The sequence below is a fragment of the Arachis ipaensis genome, chromosome B9 (assembly GCF_059453495.1).
Source record: "Arachis ipaensis isolate K30076 ecotype BB chromosome B9, ASM5945349v1, whole genome shotgun sequence".
Classification (NCBI taxonomy): domain Eukaryota; kingdom Viridiplantae; phylum Streptophyta; class Magnoliopsida; order Fabales; family Fabaceae; genus Arachis; species Arachis ipaensis.
In genome coordinates, this window is record NC_142444.1 from 137,525,740 (window position 1) to 137,543,978 (window position 18,239).

The window sequence follows — 18,239 nt, forward strand, 5'->3', positions numbered from 1 at the left end:
TCGGCGATGATAACGAAGCAGGGCTGCGGTGGCTGCATGGCTGCAGTGGATGTGGTGCCTGTGGGGGCTGCGGGGCTGCAGTGGTTGCAGGCTGCGGTGGCTGCAGTGGCTGTAGGTTCTTTGTTCTTTCAATTTCAAACTTTCACTTCAGTTTCAAAGAAGAGAGAAGGGAGAGGAGCGGGAGTAGGAGTGGGAGTGTGGGACTGGGTTGCATTGTGGATTTAGGGTTTTCCTTTTTTTTTTTTAAAAGGTGAAAACGGCGCCATTTTGGAATGGTTTACCGAACTGGAAATCCTTTAATAAACCGGCCGGTTCTATCGGTTTATCAGTTAGCTGTCGATTTGACCAGTTCTGTAACTGATTTTTTGTCAGGAGATTCATGAGGCTAATCGATTGGTGACTGGTTTCCGATTAGCCCAATTATACCGGTCAGTCTGGTTCAATTTTCAGAACTATATTTGTTGAACCACATGTACACATGAACACATGTTCACACACACGATGACACTCTTCGATCCCGATTGAATAATAACCTGCTCAATTAAGTGCTTAAAAATTTACTTTGAGGCTTGATGTGTGTAAGAGATCATAAGCAATTCATATATGTTGCAACTAAAAGCATAAGCTTTTATTTTGGTTCTTAAAAAGAATAGTATCATAATTCTGCAGTGTGCAAATGAAATGATTTGTAACTAATGCTTTATTAAAGATTAAAAGACTGAATAGATTATTTTATAGAGTTTCTCTTCTAGATATGTCGAGAGACTATTCACCTTTGCTATATTGATTATATATTTTCCTTCTTTTTACCCTCCTAACTCTTATGTAATTAGATTTTCTGTGATTTTATTTTAGAAAAGAAGCTGATGTTTCAAGGTCTAGTATGTAGTAACAGGTCTCCCCCCGTGTTGATTTTAATGAAATGGGTAATTTTAGGGGTGTGCATAGACCGGGTGAAACCGGATTTGATGTGATCCAAATCCGACCTGAAATATATACCGAGCCTATTTATTAGACTCGAACTCGGCCCTAGACCCGATGAAACCTATACACTTTTGGGCCACGATTATACTGGGTAAAAACCGGGTCGTTAACATTACATTACCTTGATACCTTCTTATAAGCTAGCATGTGAAAATATCCAAATTTCCAAGACTCCAACCATTATTTGACATGGTAAAATTCACTTAGAAAAATATAACAAGAACCAACTCTTCTCTAAAATTAAAGCATAACCATAATCAATATTAATATTATCTAATAACTCCAAATATTTAAATCAATATAAATAATACAATATTATGCATTAGTCTAAAATCTTATGCATTTTAAACATAAAACATTAACTTATAGTCTTATAATAATTAATAACACAAAATATTAAGGTTTACAATACTTAAATTCCATATAAAAATAGCCATCATCCATCACTAATAATACAAAATATTAATTGTGTATGATGACCGGGCCACCGGGTCAATTTCGGGTGACCCAAGCCATGATTCGGTCCCGATCCGAAATAATGACCGAGTCTATTTTTGAGACCCTTACCCGGCCCTAGACCCGGTGAAATCACACCAAAATAGTCCCTAAAGTATTCGAGACCGGGCCGGATTTTCGGGTCGAGCCAAGCCATGCACACCCCTAGGTAATTTCTATGGTTCTGAGAACTGGACTGAACTGGTAATTTGATCAGGTTAAACTAGAAACTGGCTTCCGGTGTGGTTGACATACATAACCTGTCTGCCACAAACCGGTAAAATACCTTTTGAATCGATAAAAAACCGGCAAACCAATTGAACCATTTCCAGTTTGGCCGGTCTAGTAGGTTTTTCGGAAAAAGAAATTGCAGAGCCATAGAGTTAGAGAGTAGAGACTCTACCTCCAAACTAGGGTCTCCATTTCTGCTCTTCCTCTTCTCTTCTATTCGTTGATGTTTAGTGCTTCATCATTGCTGCAACTTTGTGAGCGTCGTGCGGTTTCTTCAATCATCTTCCTTCTGCCAGTTAGCCAGTTCGAGCTCCTTTCCAAAGGTGCCGATGCGAGGAGGACAGAGAAGACCTTTACAAGTGAGAATAATGAAAAAAAAGACCCTTGAGGGGTGAATAATGGAATTTGGGAGAAAGAGACAGATGCCATTGAGATGGGAAGAGAAGTTATGGAAAAAATATTAGAGATTATTAGGGTAAATTTTGGTTACAATGTAAAATTGGATTGTGATTCTAAAGCCTAAAAAATTTGTCAAATTAGTTTGTTGCTAAAGGCCAAAAAATATTATAATCATTGTTATTTTTTTATTTGGGAAAATGTTAGCATCTTTTGATTATAAATAGTAATGATAATTAATTATTTTTATAATAATTGAATAATTTGTATTATATAAATATATATTTTTATAAATAAAATATCTTTCTTATTTAACCCAATTCAAGCGCAGTTGAACCATTAAACCAGCTATATGACAGGTTCATTTCGAGTTTTAGAACCTTGGTAGTTTCACTAATTTGTGAACTTAATCACTCTTCAGTGCTAGAATTCATCTTTTCATTTCATTTCATTCTGTGCTTGATAGCAAGAGATGCAAACTACTGCTTATGTGGGAAGGTATCTCTCGAAAAAGAATTTCAGTCCTGGGATGAATCTTCAAATTTAAGATTGGGACTTCAAGCTGAGGCTGTGTCAACTGTTGATCTTCATCCTTGTATACTGAAGGTAATTAATATTGTCTTCATTGTTCTTTCTTTAGCGATAATTTCAAACATTTTTCTCCATTCCAAATAAGATAGATGTGCCACCTTATAAATTTCTTTATGCTGCAGTATGGTGCTCGAGATAAGGAGCAAAACATCTCAGTTCAAGCACCAAATAATTTTGAGAATGGGTTTCCAAAGAGTACATCAACGCAATTGCAAATTAAAATGTATGCCCAACAGATTGGGGCAAAGGAAAAATCTTCCCATGATACAAACATAACTGCACTTGCATCGCGTATGACCCGGTAGTTACCATTTTCTCATAATATTTCTTTTGCAATGAATAATTTGGGGTAGGAGGGGTTCATTTTGTTTTTGTTGATTTAGGGTTTAGGACTTAGGGTTTACCTGCTAAATGCAAAGTAGATATTTTAATTGGTAATGTGAAGTAGTGTAGTTTCCAAACCAATCTTTTAATATGAAAGCTTTTCTTCTCTAAATTTAGATGTATTTTCGTCTTATTTGGCTTGAATTATCATGTACTTCATATTAAATAAATGTGGTCTTCATTCTAACTTCTTCTCAACTTGTATGATTCAGGTTGAAGGAGGGAAACCTGAAATTTAATTTCAGGTATTACATTTTATTTTCTTTATGATAGTATCTCTGGTTCTTTTATGGGGATTATATTGACTGTCTATTAATGGGTGCAAATACGCAGTGGTACTGAAAACCTCATTTGTTCTTATGTTTTCTGCATCTCTTGCATATTTCATGTTACTTGCTTTTAGAAGAAATGTCGAAATTTTGCTACTTATTATTCTTCTGTTTTATCAAATTATATTACAGGTATTACTATGATAAGTTGCAGAGAACTGAAGGTAATATAATGCTTCTTTAATGTTCTTTTGGGGTTTTTTTTATATTTTGGTGTTTTGGGGGGGGGGGGGGGGGTTAACAATCAGTGTAGTTTGATCCATGTAGCTGACTAAACATTTATGGTTGTGTAGTATAGTTGTTTGTGGGTTAGTTCGTAATTAATATAGTGACTTTTGCATTTGATCTCTACAAAGTTTTTGGTTTAGTTTCAATCCACATATTTTCAAAATGTTGTGTTTCGATGTCTATTCTGTTAGTGTAGTTATTGAGTGGTAATATTTATAAGAAGCAAAAGTAAATTGTTAACATTTATATTCACCAAACAAAAAATATGAAGGACCAGAATTTAGTACAATAGTGTTTGAAACGAAACATGTTAAAATCATTGGGATCAAATCAAACTAAAGGTTTGGAAGAGATCGAAACCGAAATTGACCATATTTTCAGCAACCAAAAAAATATCTAAGCTTAGATTTCTTATTTTACATTGTTATCTCTTTCCTTGATAATATCAATGCATCCTGGCAATCAGATTATATGGTAACAGAAAGTTTTAATTACAGTCACCGAGGATTTCTCCTGTCCATTATGTTTGGTTAGATGTGCAAGCTACAAGGTTAGCACTGCTTTTGAGTTCTCACTGATAATTTAAACATTTAATTTTTAATGTGATAATTATAAACTTATTTTTTAATTTTTCTGACATGTTCTGTTTGTAGGGTATAAAATATCACATGCTTGCATCACATGATCTTTTCAACTATGAATTTTTGGTCAGTCTTCTTCAGATCTCTGGCAAACTTTACATTCTTTGAGGCTTGAGCTGTATTAAACTGTTAGTTTCAATTATAAATCATTTTGCAGGCATGGGAGGACTGTCCGACAATAAACATATCTGCGAAAACTGATAACTGGAAATCTGAGGTCTGAACAGTTTGATGTCAAGTTCTTTTTTTCAAATTTAAGTTTGTCTAGTTTTATTATATTTTTTCTTACAACAGAATTGAATGTAATGTGTGATGCCTCTTTAGTGTTCAGATCCGGCTTATTTTTGTCAGATTCACATTTGCAATTTTCACCCGGTATAATTTTGGGTTGGGTTTAGGATGACCCACCGCTAAAGTTATATACTTCTTTAAAGTATACCTTTTATTAAAATTAGTGATAAGTTGTTAGACTTTTATACTTCAACTATTACTTTTTTTATTACATTATGCTATTTTTGTATTGAATCTTTTATTTTGGTATAAGTATTGTCTAATATCTAGTGGATTTCATCTCTATCTTTTAAGATTTCATTACTTTGCTATATATAATGTCTAAAATTATACATGTTGGTTGTTTTACCCTTTAGAGAAGATGAGGTTCCTAGAAACATGCAAGTTAAGCATGACAAAACTATCCGAGCTTTTATAGCATGAGTTCATTTGAAATTATTTGTTCACTTTAATAACTTGTTAATTAATTTCCGTCCAGATTTTTGCAAAAATTGTTGATCCCAAGTTGCGCGCTATTAACTTTTGGTAAGCTATTCTCGTTTTTGCACTGGTCTGAGATTTACTTGGCTACAGATACGTTCATATAGATGCATTTAAAACCTATTTCAGTGCCAAACCATTTAAGCGCATACGGCCAGAGGATGAACCTTCTAAAAGAGCAAAGGATGCAGCTCCACTTGCCTTACGATACGAAATTCCAACTGGAGAGGGTGATCTTTTGGAGAAAGCTGATGGTATGTATTACAACTATTTCAAGCATTTTAATAAGTGATGTTGATAGAGGGACGCCTACTACTAACGGGTTTGGGCTGTGTTACAAAAGGAGAGGTGGTAAGTAACGGTTAAGTGACAGTTTTAGGAGTTGTTGGCATGTTCCAGCTGGCTGATAGGTTGTTAGACTCTATTACTTACTGTCTATAAATAGTTAGGTTATAGTTAGTTTAGTTTTATGCGTATTTTCTGTTATGAATTCTGTTAGAAACTGGAGAGAATCCCTCTCCCTGAGTTGGTAGTTCCAACTGTGTAGAACCTTCTAGGGAGTGCTAATTGACCATCCGGGTGCAACAATGAAGCTTACCAGTTCTGCTATTGCTGGTTCTATCAACTGGTATCTGAGCTTGAGGATCCCGACGCTGAATGGTGCAATCGAGATCGAGGAAAATGGAGACACGATTTGACACAATCGAGTCGTGCATGGAGGAGATGTTCCGATCAATGCAGGAGATGCTGTAGCGCTTCGATTCCAGAATGGATTCGTTCAAAAATCGCGCGCCTAATCGGGACGAGCGTGGTTCACCGGGATCGCACCTGGCCGCAGGCTCGTCGGCCAGAAACCGCAGCGCACCGGAGCAATGCCGGAAGTTGGAACTTTCGATCTTCCGCGGTGATGACGCAGTGGTCTGGATTGAACGTATGGAGGAATGGCTCACGGTCGCCACCTTTGCGATGGAAGGAAGGGCGTTCGCGTGGTTCAGGTGGTGGGAGGCGACGGCGCCGGTGCTTCAGTGGCAGTTCCTCAGTGTGGCGCTGCTACGGTATTTTCAACCGGAACGGCTGCAGAGTCTGTATCAAACGCTACCGAAGCTGAAACAGACGAACTCGGTCCGGGACTACATTGGTCAGTTCGTGCTTCATACGCGGCCTCTCCGCTAAATTACACCGGAACTGCTGATGGACCTCTTCTTGAACGGGCTGAAATTGGAAGTGGGTGAAGAATGTAAATTGTTTTCATACCAGTCAGTGGATGAGTTGATGGAACTGGTACAGAGGGTAGAAAACCGCAATGCTGCCTTGCGAGGAGTATCCGGACGTAGTAAACCACCGTCTTCCAAGTTCGTCGTTGCCAATTCAACTGCCACCAAAGCTGTGCATCCTGCTACAGCGTCCAACTCTGCAGCAAGCAAGGGCGCGGATTGAGACATCTCAGCAACGAGGAGTATAGGGTGAAGCGCGCCAGGGGGGAATGCTTCCTCTATGATGAACCGTACACCGAGGATCACGTTTGCACGAATAGGGAGTTCGAGCTTTTGATCATGGAGCCAGACTTTGAAGCAGATTGGTTATAGCATGAGGCAGTTCCGGAAACAGGGTAGCAGGGACAATTGGAACTCAAATTCATGAGCTTGAGTGGACATCACAAGTCAATCAAAGCCTGGGCAGAGATAAATGGCCGCCGTGTATGTGTTCTCATAGATTGTAGAGCTTCGGACAACTTCGCGACACCGGAAATCGTCACCGAGTTGGGCCTAAGGATTGGCAACACCCAAGTTCCAGGTCAGGGTAGCGGACAGCAGCAATAAAGGGGGACAAGGAAGGTGTTTGTGTTTATCTCTCGAATTCAAGGAATTGACGATCAAGGAAGACTTCTTCATTTTCCCAACTGACGAAGCCGAGTTTGTCTTGGGGCTGGCGTGGCTAGATAAGTTGGGAGACGTCATCACAAACTTCAAAAAATCACGCCTTCGATTTCGGAATGGGGACAACATGGTTACTTTGTAGGGGGGACCCGGAGCTGTGCTATGGAGGCATGCACCTTCAATCTGCAGTTTTGTCCATTCAAGAAGGAGGAGAGGGATTTATGGTCCAGCTGTGGCCCATGACTTTGCAAGCTGCCGCTGTATCGCAGGTGCCACAGGTGATACAATCGGTGTTAGCTTCTAATGCTAAGGTGTTTCAGACATTACCAGGGCTGCCACCGCACTATCACCATGATCATGCCATTCCATTGAGAGAATGAGCTTCAGCCCCGAATATAAGACCTTATCGTTACCTGCACCATCAGAAATCAGTGATTGAACAAATGGTGAGAGAAATGCTGGCCTCATGGATAATTCGGCCAAGCTCCAGCCCTTATGCTATCCCGATATTGTTGGTGAAGAAAAAGGATGGCAGCTGGAGATTGTGTCGATTATAGGGCGTTAAATGGTATTACGGTGCCAGATAAATTTCCTATCCCCATCATTGATGAGCTACTCGATGAATTGGCCGGAGCTATAGTTTTCTCTAAGCTGGATTTAAAATCTGGGTACCACCAAATTCAGATGAGGGATCAAGACATCCACAAGACCGCCTTCCGCACTCATGAGGGCCATTATGAGTTTCTAGTCATGCCCTTTAGCTTGACAACGCCCCTAGCTCCTTCCAAGACTTGATGAATGTCATTCTTAAGTCTCTATTACGGAAATTCATCTTGTTTTTGAATGATATTCTCATCTATAGTCATGATATGGCGAGCCATGCCCTTTGCCTCCAACAAGTTTTCCAGATTTTATTGGAGAACTAGTTGGTGTTGAATGAGAAGAAATACACATTCGCAGTGAGCTTGATAGAATACTTAGGTCACATCGTCTCGGCACAAGGGGTCTCGACTAATCCTAACAAAACCACAGCGATGCTAGAGTGGCCGGTGCCTATGGACCAGCGGGCTTTATGGGAATTCGTGGGCCTTACCGGATATTATAGGCGTTTTGTGCAAGGATATGGGGTTATCACCAGGTCGTTGACGGAGTTGACAAAGCGAAATGCATTTGAACAGAATGACAAGGCCCAAGAAGCTTTTGAGAGATTGAAGAAGCTAATGGCAGACCTACCGACTCTAGGGTTGCGTTTGTTTACAGAGACAGGACACTGAGATAGGGATACCAGACACAAAATCGTATTTGACAGAGGAGACATGGACAGAGACATTGCGTCCAGAGACACTGAATTAGTGTATTTTGTGTCCATTTTGATAGGAAGGACACAGAAACACTATCAAGGACACGACTTATTTTTCATTTTTTCTTTTATTATTTTTGTTAATTTTTCATAATTATATTTTTCATTATTATATTTTTCGTCTCAAATTTTTTGAATGGAAAAAAATGAGAATAAATTGGATTTTCATAATTTGTTCTAGTTTATTACCAAATAAAATACAAAAACACAAAATTGTGTCTCTGTCTTTTATGTCTTATTTTAAGTGTCTTGTCTTGTCCTATTCTCAGAAATAAACGTAGCCTAGCAGTTCCGGATTTCAATCAAGACTTTGTGTTGGAAACTGACGCATCGAGTGAGGGGTTGGGTGTGGCGCTGTCTCAGCAGGGCAAACCAATAGCATTCCTAAGCCAAGCACTATCTCCAAGGGCCCGGCAAAAATCTGCATTGAGAGGGAGTTGATGGCCATTGTCTTCGCTGTCCAAAAGTGGCAGCATCACTTGTTGGGTCGCCAATTTATTGTTCTCACAGATCAGTGAAGTCTGAAATTCCTCACAGACCAGCAACTCATGGACCTAGCTTACTTGAAGTGGACTACTAAATTGTTAGGCTTGGATTTTGAGATCCGATACCGGCCAGGCCTTGAGAATAAGGCGGCAGATGCATTGTCACGACAAATGATGGCAAGGGCAATCTCAGTAGTGCATATGAACCTTTGGGAAACGGTGGAAGAGGAGGTGGCTCTCGACCAAGAGCTACAAAAGATCGTGGTCGCCCTGTAGCAGGGGTTGGATGACTATCCGGGGTGTTTCTTACACAAGGTAGGCTGTTTTATCAAGGGAGAGCAGTTTTGACTGCAAATTCTTCTCAGATCTCACTTTTGCTGGCTGAGTCCCATGATAGTGGGGTAGGAGGACATTCAGGCTTCTTTCGAACCTATAAGCAGTTGGCAGCAGCTGTTCATTGGCGCGGCACGAGGCAAAGGATCAGGGATTATGTTGCGGGTTGCCACACTTGCCAGCAAAACAAGTATGCCGAGATGAAACCGGCAGGGCTGTTGTAGCCCCTACCAGCTCCGGAAAGAGTTTGGGAGCATGTTACAATGGATTTTGCGGCAGCATTGCCAAAATCCAAAAGCATGGATACTATCCTGGTAGTGGTCGAACGGTTAACTAAATACACTCACTTCATCCCCCTAGCTCATCCGTTTTCAGCCAAGGAGGTGGCACTAACCTTTATTAAGGAGGTGGTTAAACTACACGGGTTTCCCAAGTCAATCATATCGGATAGGGATAGGGTGTTCATGAGTAAGTTTTGGTCCGAACTATTCCAAGCTACTGGGACAAAATTGAAGTACAGCACGGCATTTCATCCGCAAACCGATGGCCAAACCGAAGTGGTGAATCGCTGTTTGGAGACTTATTTGCGGTGCTTTGTGGGTGGCTACCCGAGGAAATGGTTGGAGTGGTTACCATGGGCTGAGTTTTGGTTTAATACCTCCTACAATGCCTCAGCCCAGACAACACCATTTCAAGCACTTTATGGTGTGCCAGCACCTGTTCTTTTCCGTGGAGAGACTTTTCCATCGCATGTTGAGGAGGTGGCAGCATTGACTGCAGCCAGGGATGCTGTTTTGGCAGAGCTGATTGGTGCAGGCTCAGCAGCGGATGAAACAAGCAGCAGATGGGCATCGAAGGGATGTGGAGTTCAAGCCTGATGAGTGGGTTTATTTGAAAGTGCAACCTTGTCAGATGCGGACACTAGCGCGGAAGGTCAATGAAAGATGAGCCCTCGTTACTATGGACCGTTTAGTGATTGAGAAGATAGGGGCGGTGGCATACAGGTTAGCCATGCCTCAAGGGTACAGACTTCACCCGGTCTTCCACGTTAGCAAGCTGAAAAAGGCCGTCCCACACCGCAGCAGCAGGTGTAGACGCTTCCACCGGGGCTGGCTGAGGATGGTGAACTGGTGATGCATCCGTCTCGAATCGTGGCATCGCGAACCACAGAGGACGGGGTTTTGGAGTATTTGGTGCGCTTGGTGAGCATCTCTCCTTGTGAGGACAGCTGGGAGCGAGCAGCGACGTTGCGGGCTACCTTTCCGGAGTTTCACCCTGAGAACAAGGTGGTTGTCCAAGGGGGAGTATTGATAGAGAGACGCCTACTACTATCAGGTTTGGGATGTGTTACAAAAGGAGAGGTAAGTAGCGGTTAAGTGACAGTTTTAGGAGTTGTTGGCATGTTCCAGTTGGCTGATAGGTTGTTAGACTCTATTACTCACTGCCTATAAATAGCTAGGTTATAGTTAGTTTAGTTTATGTGTATTTTCTGTTATGAATTCTGTTAGAAACTGGAGAGAATCCCTCTCCCTGAGTTGGTAGTTCCAACTGTGTAGAACCTTCTAAGGAGTGCTAATTGGCCATCCCTGTGCAGCAATAAAGCTTACCCGTTCTACTATTGCTGGTTCTATCAGATGCACACAATGTTAATTAGCCAAGAAAATCTGACAGTTAATTCAAAATTTTTTATAATTCATAGATGGTTGTTACATAAGTCAAAGTGATCAGAACAACTAGTCATAATTTATTTGATTACAACTTAAAGTTGAAAACTCCCGTCTTTGTTTTTCCCCTTTAGAAATGCTTGTTAACTTATTTCATATGGGCTTTGATAACTTTTTTCCAAATAATCTTGCTGATAAAAAGGGAAAAGGGTAACATATCTTATGGGATATTTATGGTAGCATCAGTGTTGTAGTGTGATGAATGTGTCATGAAATTCTAGACATCGCAGGGATTTCAACCGCAATTGTACCATTTCAACCTGATCAAGACTGTGTCCCACCGGAACCACTGACAGATGAAAATGCTCTTTTGAATCATGCTGTGTTACCGGATGCCATAACACGGAAGTCTACAATTCAGCGTTATAACATTGACCCACAAATGTATGTTCTTTGGCATATGAAAATACATATATGAGCTCTTACATTTTGGGATATTGTTAGATGCCTAATTATATTGCGAAACCACTTGGTTGTATAAATCAATTAATAAATTAAGCTAGTGCTCAAGTTGAGCTAGATATCTTCATTTGCAATTAAAGGCATTGCTAATTTGTAGGAGCTAATTGTATGTGGATTTTGATTATTTATTTGGGTTTTGTTTACTTTTGATTTGTTCATGTTATTTGCAATGTTTTTATGCCTGAACTTCATTTTCCACTCTATTTCCAAGTTCAAAATTACTGTCTTAATATTTTCTGTTACAGTCAGGAACCAAAATGTGTGTTTTTTATTTGAAGGACAAATATAATACTATCAGAAGTTTTCAGGGATTGAGATGTAGGTTTTCTCAATATTTACTAAGAGGGAATAAAACTGATCTGCCTAAATGATATTTGGACTGGTATATAGGAAGCGTTGAAATAAGTTGTCATGTCATTCTCTACATGTGATCATAAATCTTTTTTCCTGTAAATTACTTGATGTACGCAGCTCTGACATAGTTCTTCGAAAACGTTTCAGCCTTTCCCAGTTGAGCAAGCGAAAATTCTATCACTCTCGCATATACCAGGTAATAAGTGGTTGCCATTTATTTGTTTACTGTTCTGCACTTCAGTTTCCTTGACATACCACATATAAATCATCCTGAAAAACCACGATCTGAGTACAATAAGAGGCCTATACCCTGTATCTTCCTGTGGAAATTGTTCTATTTGTTGCAATTGGTTGGATAATAAATGTGATTTTAGATCATCGGTTCGATAATGTTGGGGATGCGAATAGAAATTTTTTACCAAAAGTATGTTTTTGTCCATCAAATGGAAAGTTCTTAATAGAGTATGCTAGCAATTCTATATTTTAGAAAAATCTCCCTCTCTCTCTCTCTCTCTCAAAAGAAATCAAAATATGTAATTACATGCCCTTTAATGGTTTATTATGTCGGACAAATATTTTCCTCATTTCCATTTTCATTCATTTATTTATTTGTTCTTCAAGCCAATGGAACTTGAAGAAGTTCTATCAGAAGGAGATAGTGAGGATGAAGTTGATGATGAAGTTGCTGATTTTGAAGAGCTAAGGGTATGCATGATTATATATATGATCCTTGTTTTAAAATTTATAATCTTTTTTACCTTTTTAAATGTAACACTTGTGATACAAGAATGGTCTGGTAAAGCTTTTGGGTAAAACTTGGATGGCCCTGTGGCTATGAGGCTCAGTAGTTCTTTGTTACTTTTATTATTAACTTCTTGAAAGACTAGTGTCTCAAAGGGAGAAAGAAAGAACAGAGAAAAGCTGTAGGGAAATATTTTGCCGTTTACCCAAAAACCTTCTACTTAATAGTGTTTACATGTTAGCGATGTGACTAATTACTTAACCCATAAGAGTCTCCTAATTACTTTATATGCCGTTTCTTAACAAATTGTTGTTTGGATTTACATCGACTGCACTTAAAGGATAAAATATGCTTTTTTGTCCCTGAATTTTTCGAGAAGTTTTAAAATTACCCTAACGTTTCAATTTTGTTCCTCTAGTTTCAAATATGTTTCAATTATACCCTTCGGGGTTAAGAGACATATTTGAAACAATAGGGACACAATTGAAACAAATTAAACGTTGATATTTTTGAAACTTTTCGAAAACTTCAGGAACAAAAAGAATATACTTTACCAACACTTAAATTGGATGGTTTAATCGAATTTTAGACCTTGTTAGGAGAGCTTAATTACCATTTGTGATTCTAATATGACAATTAAATTTCTGCTTGATCATTGTATAGGTTTAGTTTGAGGCTTTGGGATGTGAATATGAAATCTATTGCACCTTTTAGTATTTCTTCATACTTTACGTTTTGAGGATTCATTGAAACATTTTGATACCTTGCAGAGGCTTGGTAATTTTGACAATGTGACCAATGCTGAGAAGAAATTCATGCATATGTGGAACTCGTTTATTCGAAAGCAACGGTAAGTTCTTTTCATTTTGACTCTATTCGCTCTCTGTTCGTTGCATCTTCCTTGTTTTGATAGACTTGTTCATTCGATTTTAAACTTTCTAGCATCAATTATTTTCATGTGGCAGGGTGCGGGCTAATGGTCATGTTCCATGGGCATGTGAGGCTTTTGTAAAAGTCCATGGCTATGAGCTTCTAGAGTGCTCCAAATTGACTTGGTAACTAGCCTTTCCTTTTTTTCTTGTATCAGAGTGCTCTCATTTTATATTATACTAGTGTTGCATGTCGGGCCACTTTTTAGCTTAGAAAAATCCGCAAGGAGCTATGAAGCACGGACACTTCATTGAGTTGTCGTGTTGGACACATTTCGACATGCCTTTGAATCTTTTATGTCTGATTGTGTCTTAATAAAAAATAAAAATACTTCTGCAGAAACGCTTGGACATATCCAAAAATCATCATGTGTCGGTGTGTCTCATATTATTCTCTGGTCTTTTCTTAAATTAGCTTAGAAAAAATATATAATATTATGAGAAAGTATAAGGAACCAACTTTTAGTTACCAACATTAGTCAACTTTAATGTTGAGGTTTATAATTTAGTATTTAGAGTTAAATGTTTATGATTTAATGTCTAAGATTTAAGATAAATAAAATAGTTTTAAATATATCGGCTAATGTTGGTTGAAAAAAAGGTTGATTACCTAATATTACTCTTATTATTCATTAATACAAACAATTCTTACATGATTTATATAATTAAAAAAGACATTAAAAAAATTAGTTTGTGCTTTAATTTTAATAAAATATCAAGATATTGTTACAATTTATCTAAAGCAGTTTATATTTTAATATATATGGCATGTTTTTGTGTCTCAAAAAAAATTGAAATTAGTGTGCCTGCGTGTTGTGTCCCATGTTCTTGTCGCTGTTCGTGCTTCATATATATGGAGTATTACTTGAAGAGACTGGGTTTGACTCTAGTCTGCTCTATAACCATTTTAAATTTCGGGTAAAGTATATATTTTGTCTCTAAAGTTTGAAAAATATTTCAAAAATACTCTTAAGTTGTATTTTGTTTCAATTTTTTCTGAGGTTTTTAATTTACATCAAATATATCCCAAATAGTCAAATTTTGAGAAGGTTTAGGACCAATCTAGTAATAATGCATGATACCTATGTTTGAGTTGGTTGTGTTGAAGGTTGTTCTTGTGAAATTGTTGCTAAATTCATTCTAATTTTTTTGAAAAAATTACCCGCCAGGAATATATTCGATACAAATTGAAAATTTTTTGGACAAAGTTGAAACAAAATAAAACTTAAGAATATTTTCTAAACTTTTAACAAATTTCAAGGACAAAAAATATACTTTATCTTTAAATTTATTATTTACAAAATCGTGAGACAAATGTGAGAAACCAAAATTCGAGTAAAATTACGTTGTCTTAATATATAGATGCATATTGAAAGGAGCTGTTTTATATTAGAGTGAGAGACACAAATCTGGATTTGAAGGAAGAATAAGTTGACACTTTGCTCTGTATTATATGTTCTTTTATCCTCTTTATGACTTAGCCTTCAATCAAAATGTCATGCTTCATTATCATCATATATATATTTTGGATGTTTCAGGATTTGCAAATAATAACAAGTTTGGTCCTGTTGGTAGGTGTTGGAGGTTGCTTTCCATCAAATTATGGAATCATGGTCTTCTACATGCACGGACCATTAATTCATGCAGCCTTATTCTTCAACAATATGAGGCAGAAATCAGCGCCAATAAATAGTTAAAGATAATTCATTCTCGTTCTATGACGTATCCATAAAATTTTCATAGTGGGGACGAAAATATATTAGAATAAATTTTATTGAATATTAATGTTTATACTTTATGTAATAGAAAATTAGAGATATAGAAATTAAAAAGAATTAGTGCGCAACTTTTTTTTAAAAATACTTTTTATTATATACAATTTTGAAAAAATATTTTTTTTTATTTCTAAAATCTGAACTCAAAATTTTAGTTAAATTATAAGCAATTTGTTATCTCATATTTTCAGTTAATTGTATTTTTATTATTTTTACATATTTAATAAATAAAAGAACTAATCAATAGGTATGATATGTCTATTAATATACTAGTATTTATAATTTGAAGTTAGAATTATATTTAAGTATTAGAAAAACTTAACTGTTGATACCTTCCACTCAATTAGAGAATTCATTTGTTATAATATTTATGGAAAAAAAAAATAACCTTTTCAACAAAAACAACGGTTACAAATATGATTATTTAAGAGTTAAAATAAATAATATTAATTAATAGATAGATAAACAGATAATGTTCTTTTTTATATCAAATGATTTTTGAAGACAAAAAAAAAACATTGATAATTTTATGTGTTTAAAAAATTAAGTTTTTAGTTTGATAATTAACTAATTGGTTAGTTTTAAAAAATATATTATCACTAATTAATTTTTTTATTGAGCAGTTCTATTTATTTTGAGTTTTAATATTAAATCAGATTTAACAAGGTAAATATTGCTGCATGTTTCGTTCAATTAAATAAATTATTTTTTAAAGATAAATTTTTAAAAAATCATCTATAATTTATTATGGGAACAAAAACATTATAATAAGAGTAAATATATATAATATACAACTTTGATTATTTTTTTTTTTTAATTTCAGTGGTGACAAGTATCCTCTCTCCACGTAAGATAGGTCTATGTTCCTGACTGAAAAATCCCTTTTAATAAATACAAAAGACAAGATGATATATATATATATATATATATATATATGGAAAAAGAGGACCATTGTTTTTTTCACAAAATATAAAGGTAAAAATTTATATGTAAAGATTTATATGTAGTGATCTTTTATTTAAAGTTGATAATTGAAAACTATGAAATAATTTCATATGTTTAATTAAATTATATATAATATTTTTTAGTTATCAATTTTGCATGAATAAGTTTTAACCTTGTATATAAATTGTTGTCACCGACTGTGGGGTATTTTTTTTCATTTCAAATTTATACCCTTTTGTATGGTATTCTCAATTCACTATCTGGATTTGTACCATAAATTTGTAAAGGGATAAAAGGTTCCATACTTTAGTACATTTTTCTGCGGGATGTAGGCGAAGAAATTATTTGGCAAGATGGAATATTATATTCCTGATTTGTTTTGGAGTTTGTTTCATGTGAAAGTTCCATACAATCTTTACATGTCTTGTTTTTCATTATTAATTTGATGTCTTTGCAGTTTCATACTTGGTCATTTTCATGAGTCTGTCGTGTGTGTTTGTGTTTTTCCCCCCTTTTATTTCCAAACCGTGATAACCATGTTCTTGGGAGCCAATGCTAGCTAAGTTTTGGACTTAGATAATCTAATGTCCTATGTTGTTATACATTTTTTAGTTTTTTTAAAAAATATAAATATGGTTAAATATAGTTTAGAAGTAACGGGATTTTCGTACAAACTATCCGAAAAAAATTGAGAGTTTCGTACATATCATTTATTCGGATATTATGAATAACTTATCATTATATTTTCTAGTGTTGCAGAAACAAAATTTGATCACCTAATCGCCTTTGAACATGTAAGAATTTCATATAAATAAATAAAATCTAATCTCTATTGAATGGTTAAATTTTATAAGTGATTCTAGCTAAAAGTACTAGTATACATATTATATTTTCTTATCACGCCTACTTATGTGTTAACGTGTGTATGTGTGCGCGTGTTGTTTTTTAAATAAAATTTGACCAAAATGAAAAGGGTAATGCATCATAGAGTATAAGGTGCATATATAAGTATATCCTACTTTATTTATCATTAGATTATTGTTATTATTTGGACTATCGTAAGCCCTGCCCATAATAACAATGGCCTTGGAACAAGAAGAATCTAAATTGAAATGTGTGGATGATTAACAATAAAACCAACTTTACTTTTTTTATTAAGAAAAAAAAATATAGTATCTAAATTGAATAGGTCAATTTATATTTGATTTGAATATTTTAAAAGCATGTTTATGAGGTTATTTTGCAAATTGATACTCTTAGGTATACTCATTAATGTATCGTATTCCAAAGGAAGAAGTAAAGTATTTTCTGTCCTTTTTAGTGATGAATTCGAGAGACAAATACTATGTTTGTCACTTTGCTTTACGGATTTAAGAATGTTTCTGAAAATTGATGTTCTTGCATGTATGCAAGACATTGTCAACTTAGTTATCCATCAATGGACAAAACAATATATTATATTATTCTCGTTAAGGACATCTTTTAGAATATATGTAAAATAGAAACAATTTTTAAATTTTCGTTTTATTTCAATTAAAAACAAAATTTATCTTTTATATATATCTAGCTCATCTAACACATAAAAGAAAAGGAAGCCAATAGATAAAGAAATCTAAAATATTTTTTTTAAAGATATTTTTTAGCAATTAAAAGTTAATATATATAATTGATTAAATGGTGTTATTTTTATCAAAATTAAATTAAATAAATCGATTTGACCAAAAAATTTATAAATCAAATTTTAAATCGGTCTAAATTATTTTTTTTTTAGAAAATGATTCTTATAATTAATATTGAGAATCCTAAATCTTAACCCTACGATGACACAAAGAGAAGAGAAGAGTTTGAATTTACGGTTCTCAAAATTAATAATAATAATAATAATAATAATAATAATAAGAGTATTTTAGTCGTTTTCTATAATAGAAATATTGTAGTCACTTTTTATAAAAAAAAATATTAATTTAGACCGATTCAAGATTTAATTTACCGATTTTTTGGCCAAATCAATTTGTCTGATTTAATTTTGTAAAAAAACACAATTTAATCAATTATATATATTAAATCTATTATATATATCTAATTTTACAACCAAAATGTGCCACATGTCACTTTCTCATTGCAATTGGAATCAAATTTTTCCCTCCAAAATTAAGGAATTATCCTCTCCTCCTTACAACCAAAATGTGCCACATGTCACTCT

The 18,239-nt window shown here is 35.5% G+C and overlaps 1 protein-coding gene across 4 annotated transcripts; it reads left to right on the forward strand.

The window, feature by feature from the left end:
* Nucleotides 1-1,325: 1,325 nt before the first annotated feature.
* Nucleotides 1,326-15,170, forward strand: LOC107618826 (polycomb group protein EMBRYONIC FLOWER 2-like). 4 transcript variants are annotated; one of them, XM_088500077.1, is made up of 16 exons: nucleotides 1,326-2,069; nucleotides 2,573-2,712; nucleotides 2,820-2,998; nucleotides 3,294-3,326; nucleotides 3,543-3,574; nucleotides 4,136-4,188; nucleotides 4,292-4,345; nucleotides 4,437-4,496; nucleotides 5,049-5,095; nucleotides 5,180-5,304; nucleotides 11,051-11,213; nucleotides 11,793-11,841; nucleotides 12,267-12,350; nucleotides 13,158-13,237; nucleotides 13,353-13,442; nucleotides 14,855-15,170. In XM_088500077.1, the coding sequence occupies exons 1-16, from the start codon at nucleotides 1,934-1,936 to the stop codon at nucleotides 14,865-14,867; spliced, it is 1,338 nt and encodes a 445-aa protein (XP_088356203.1). In that variant the 5' UTR covers nucleotides 1,326-1,933; the 3' UTR covers nucleotides 14,868-15,170. The 4 variants fall into 4 exon arrangements, with proteins under 4 accessions (XP_088356203.1, XP_016176482.2, XP_088356202.1 ...); XM_016320996.3 differs by having other exon boundaries at nucleotides 14,892-15,170; XM_088500076.1 differs by having other exon boundaries at nucleotides 11,060-11,213; nucleotides 14,892-15,170.
* The last annotated feature ends 3,069 nt before the right edge of the window (nucleotides 15,171-18,239 follow it).

Bases quoted from the DNA above. Each gene is read 5' to 3' on its own strand.
- LOC107618826 (XM_016320996.3), top strand. From the start codon at position 1,934: ATGTTTAGTGCTTCATCATTGCTGCAACTTTGTGAGCGTCGTGCGGTT. The intron at 11,842-12,266 runs GTAATAAGTGGT...TTGTTCTTCAAG, and splicing joins ATCACTCTCGCATATACCAG to CCAATGGAACTTGAAGAAGT. The intron at 13,443-14,891 runs GTAACTAGCCTT...TCCTGTTGGTAG, and splicing joins GAGTGCTCCAAATTGACTTG to GTGTTGGAGGTTGCTTTCCA.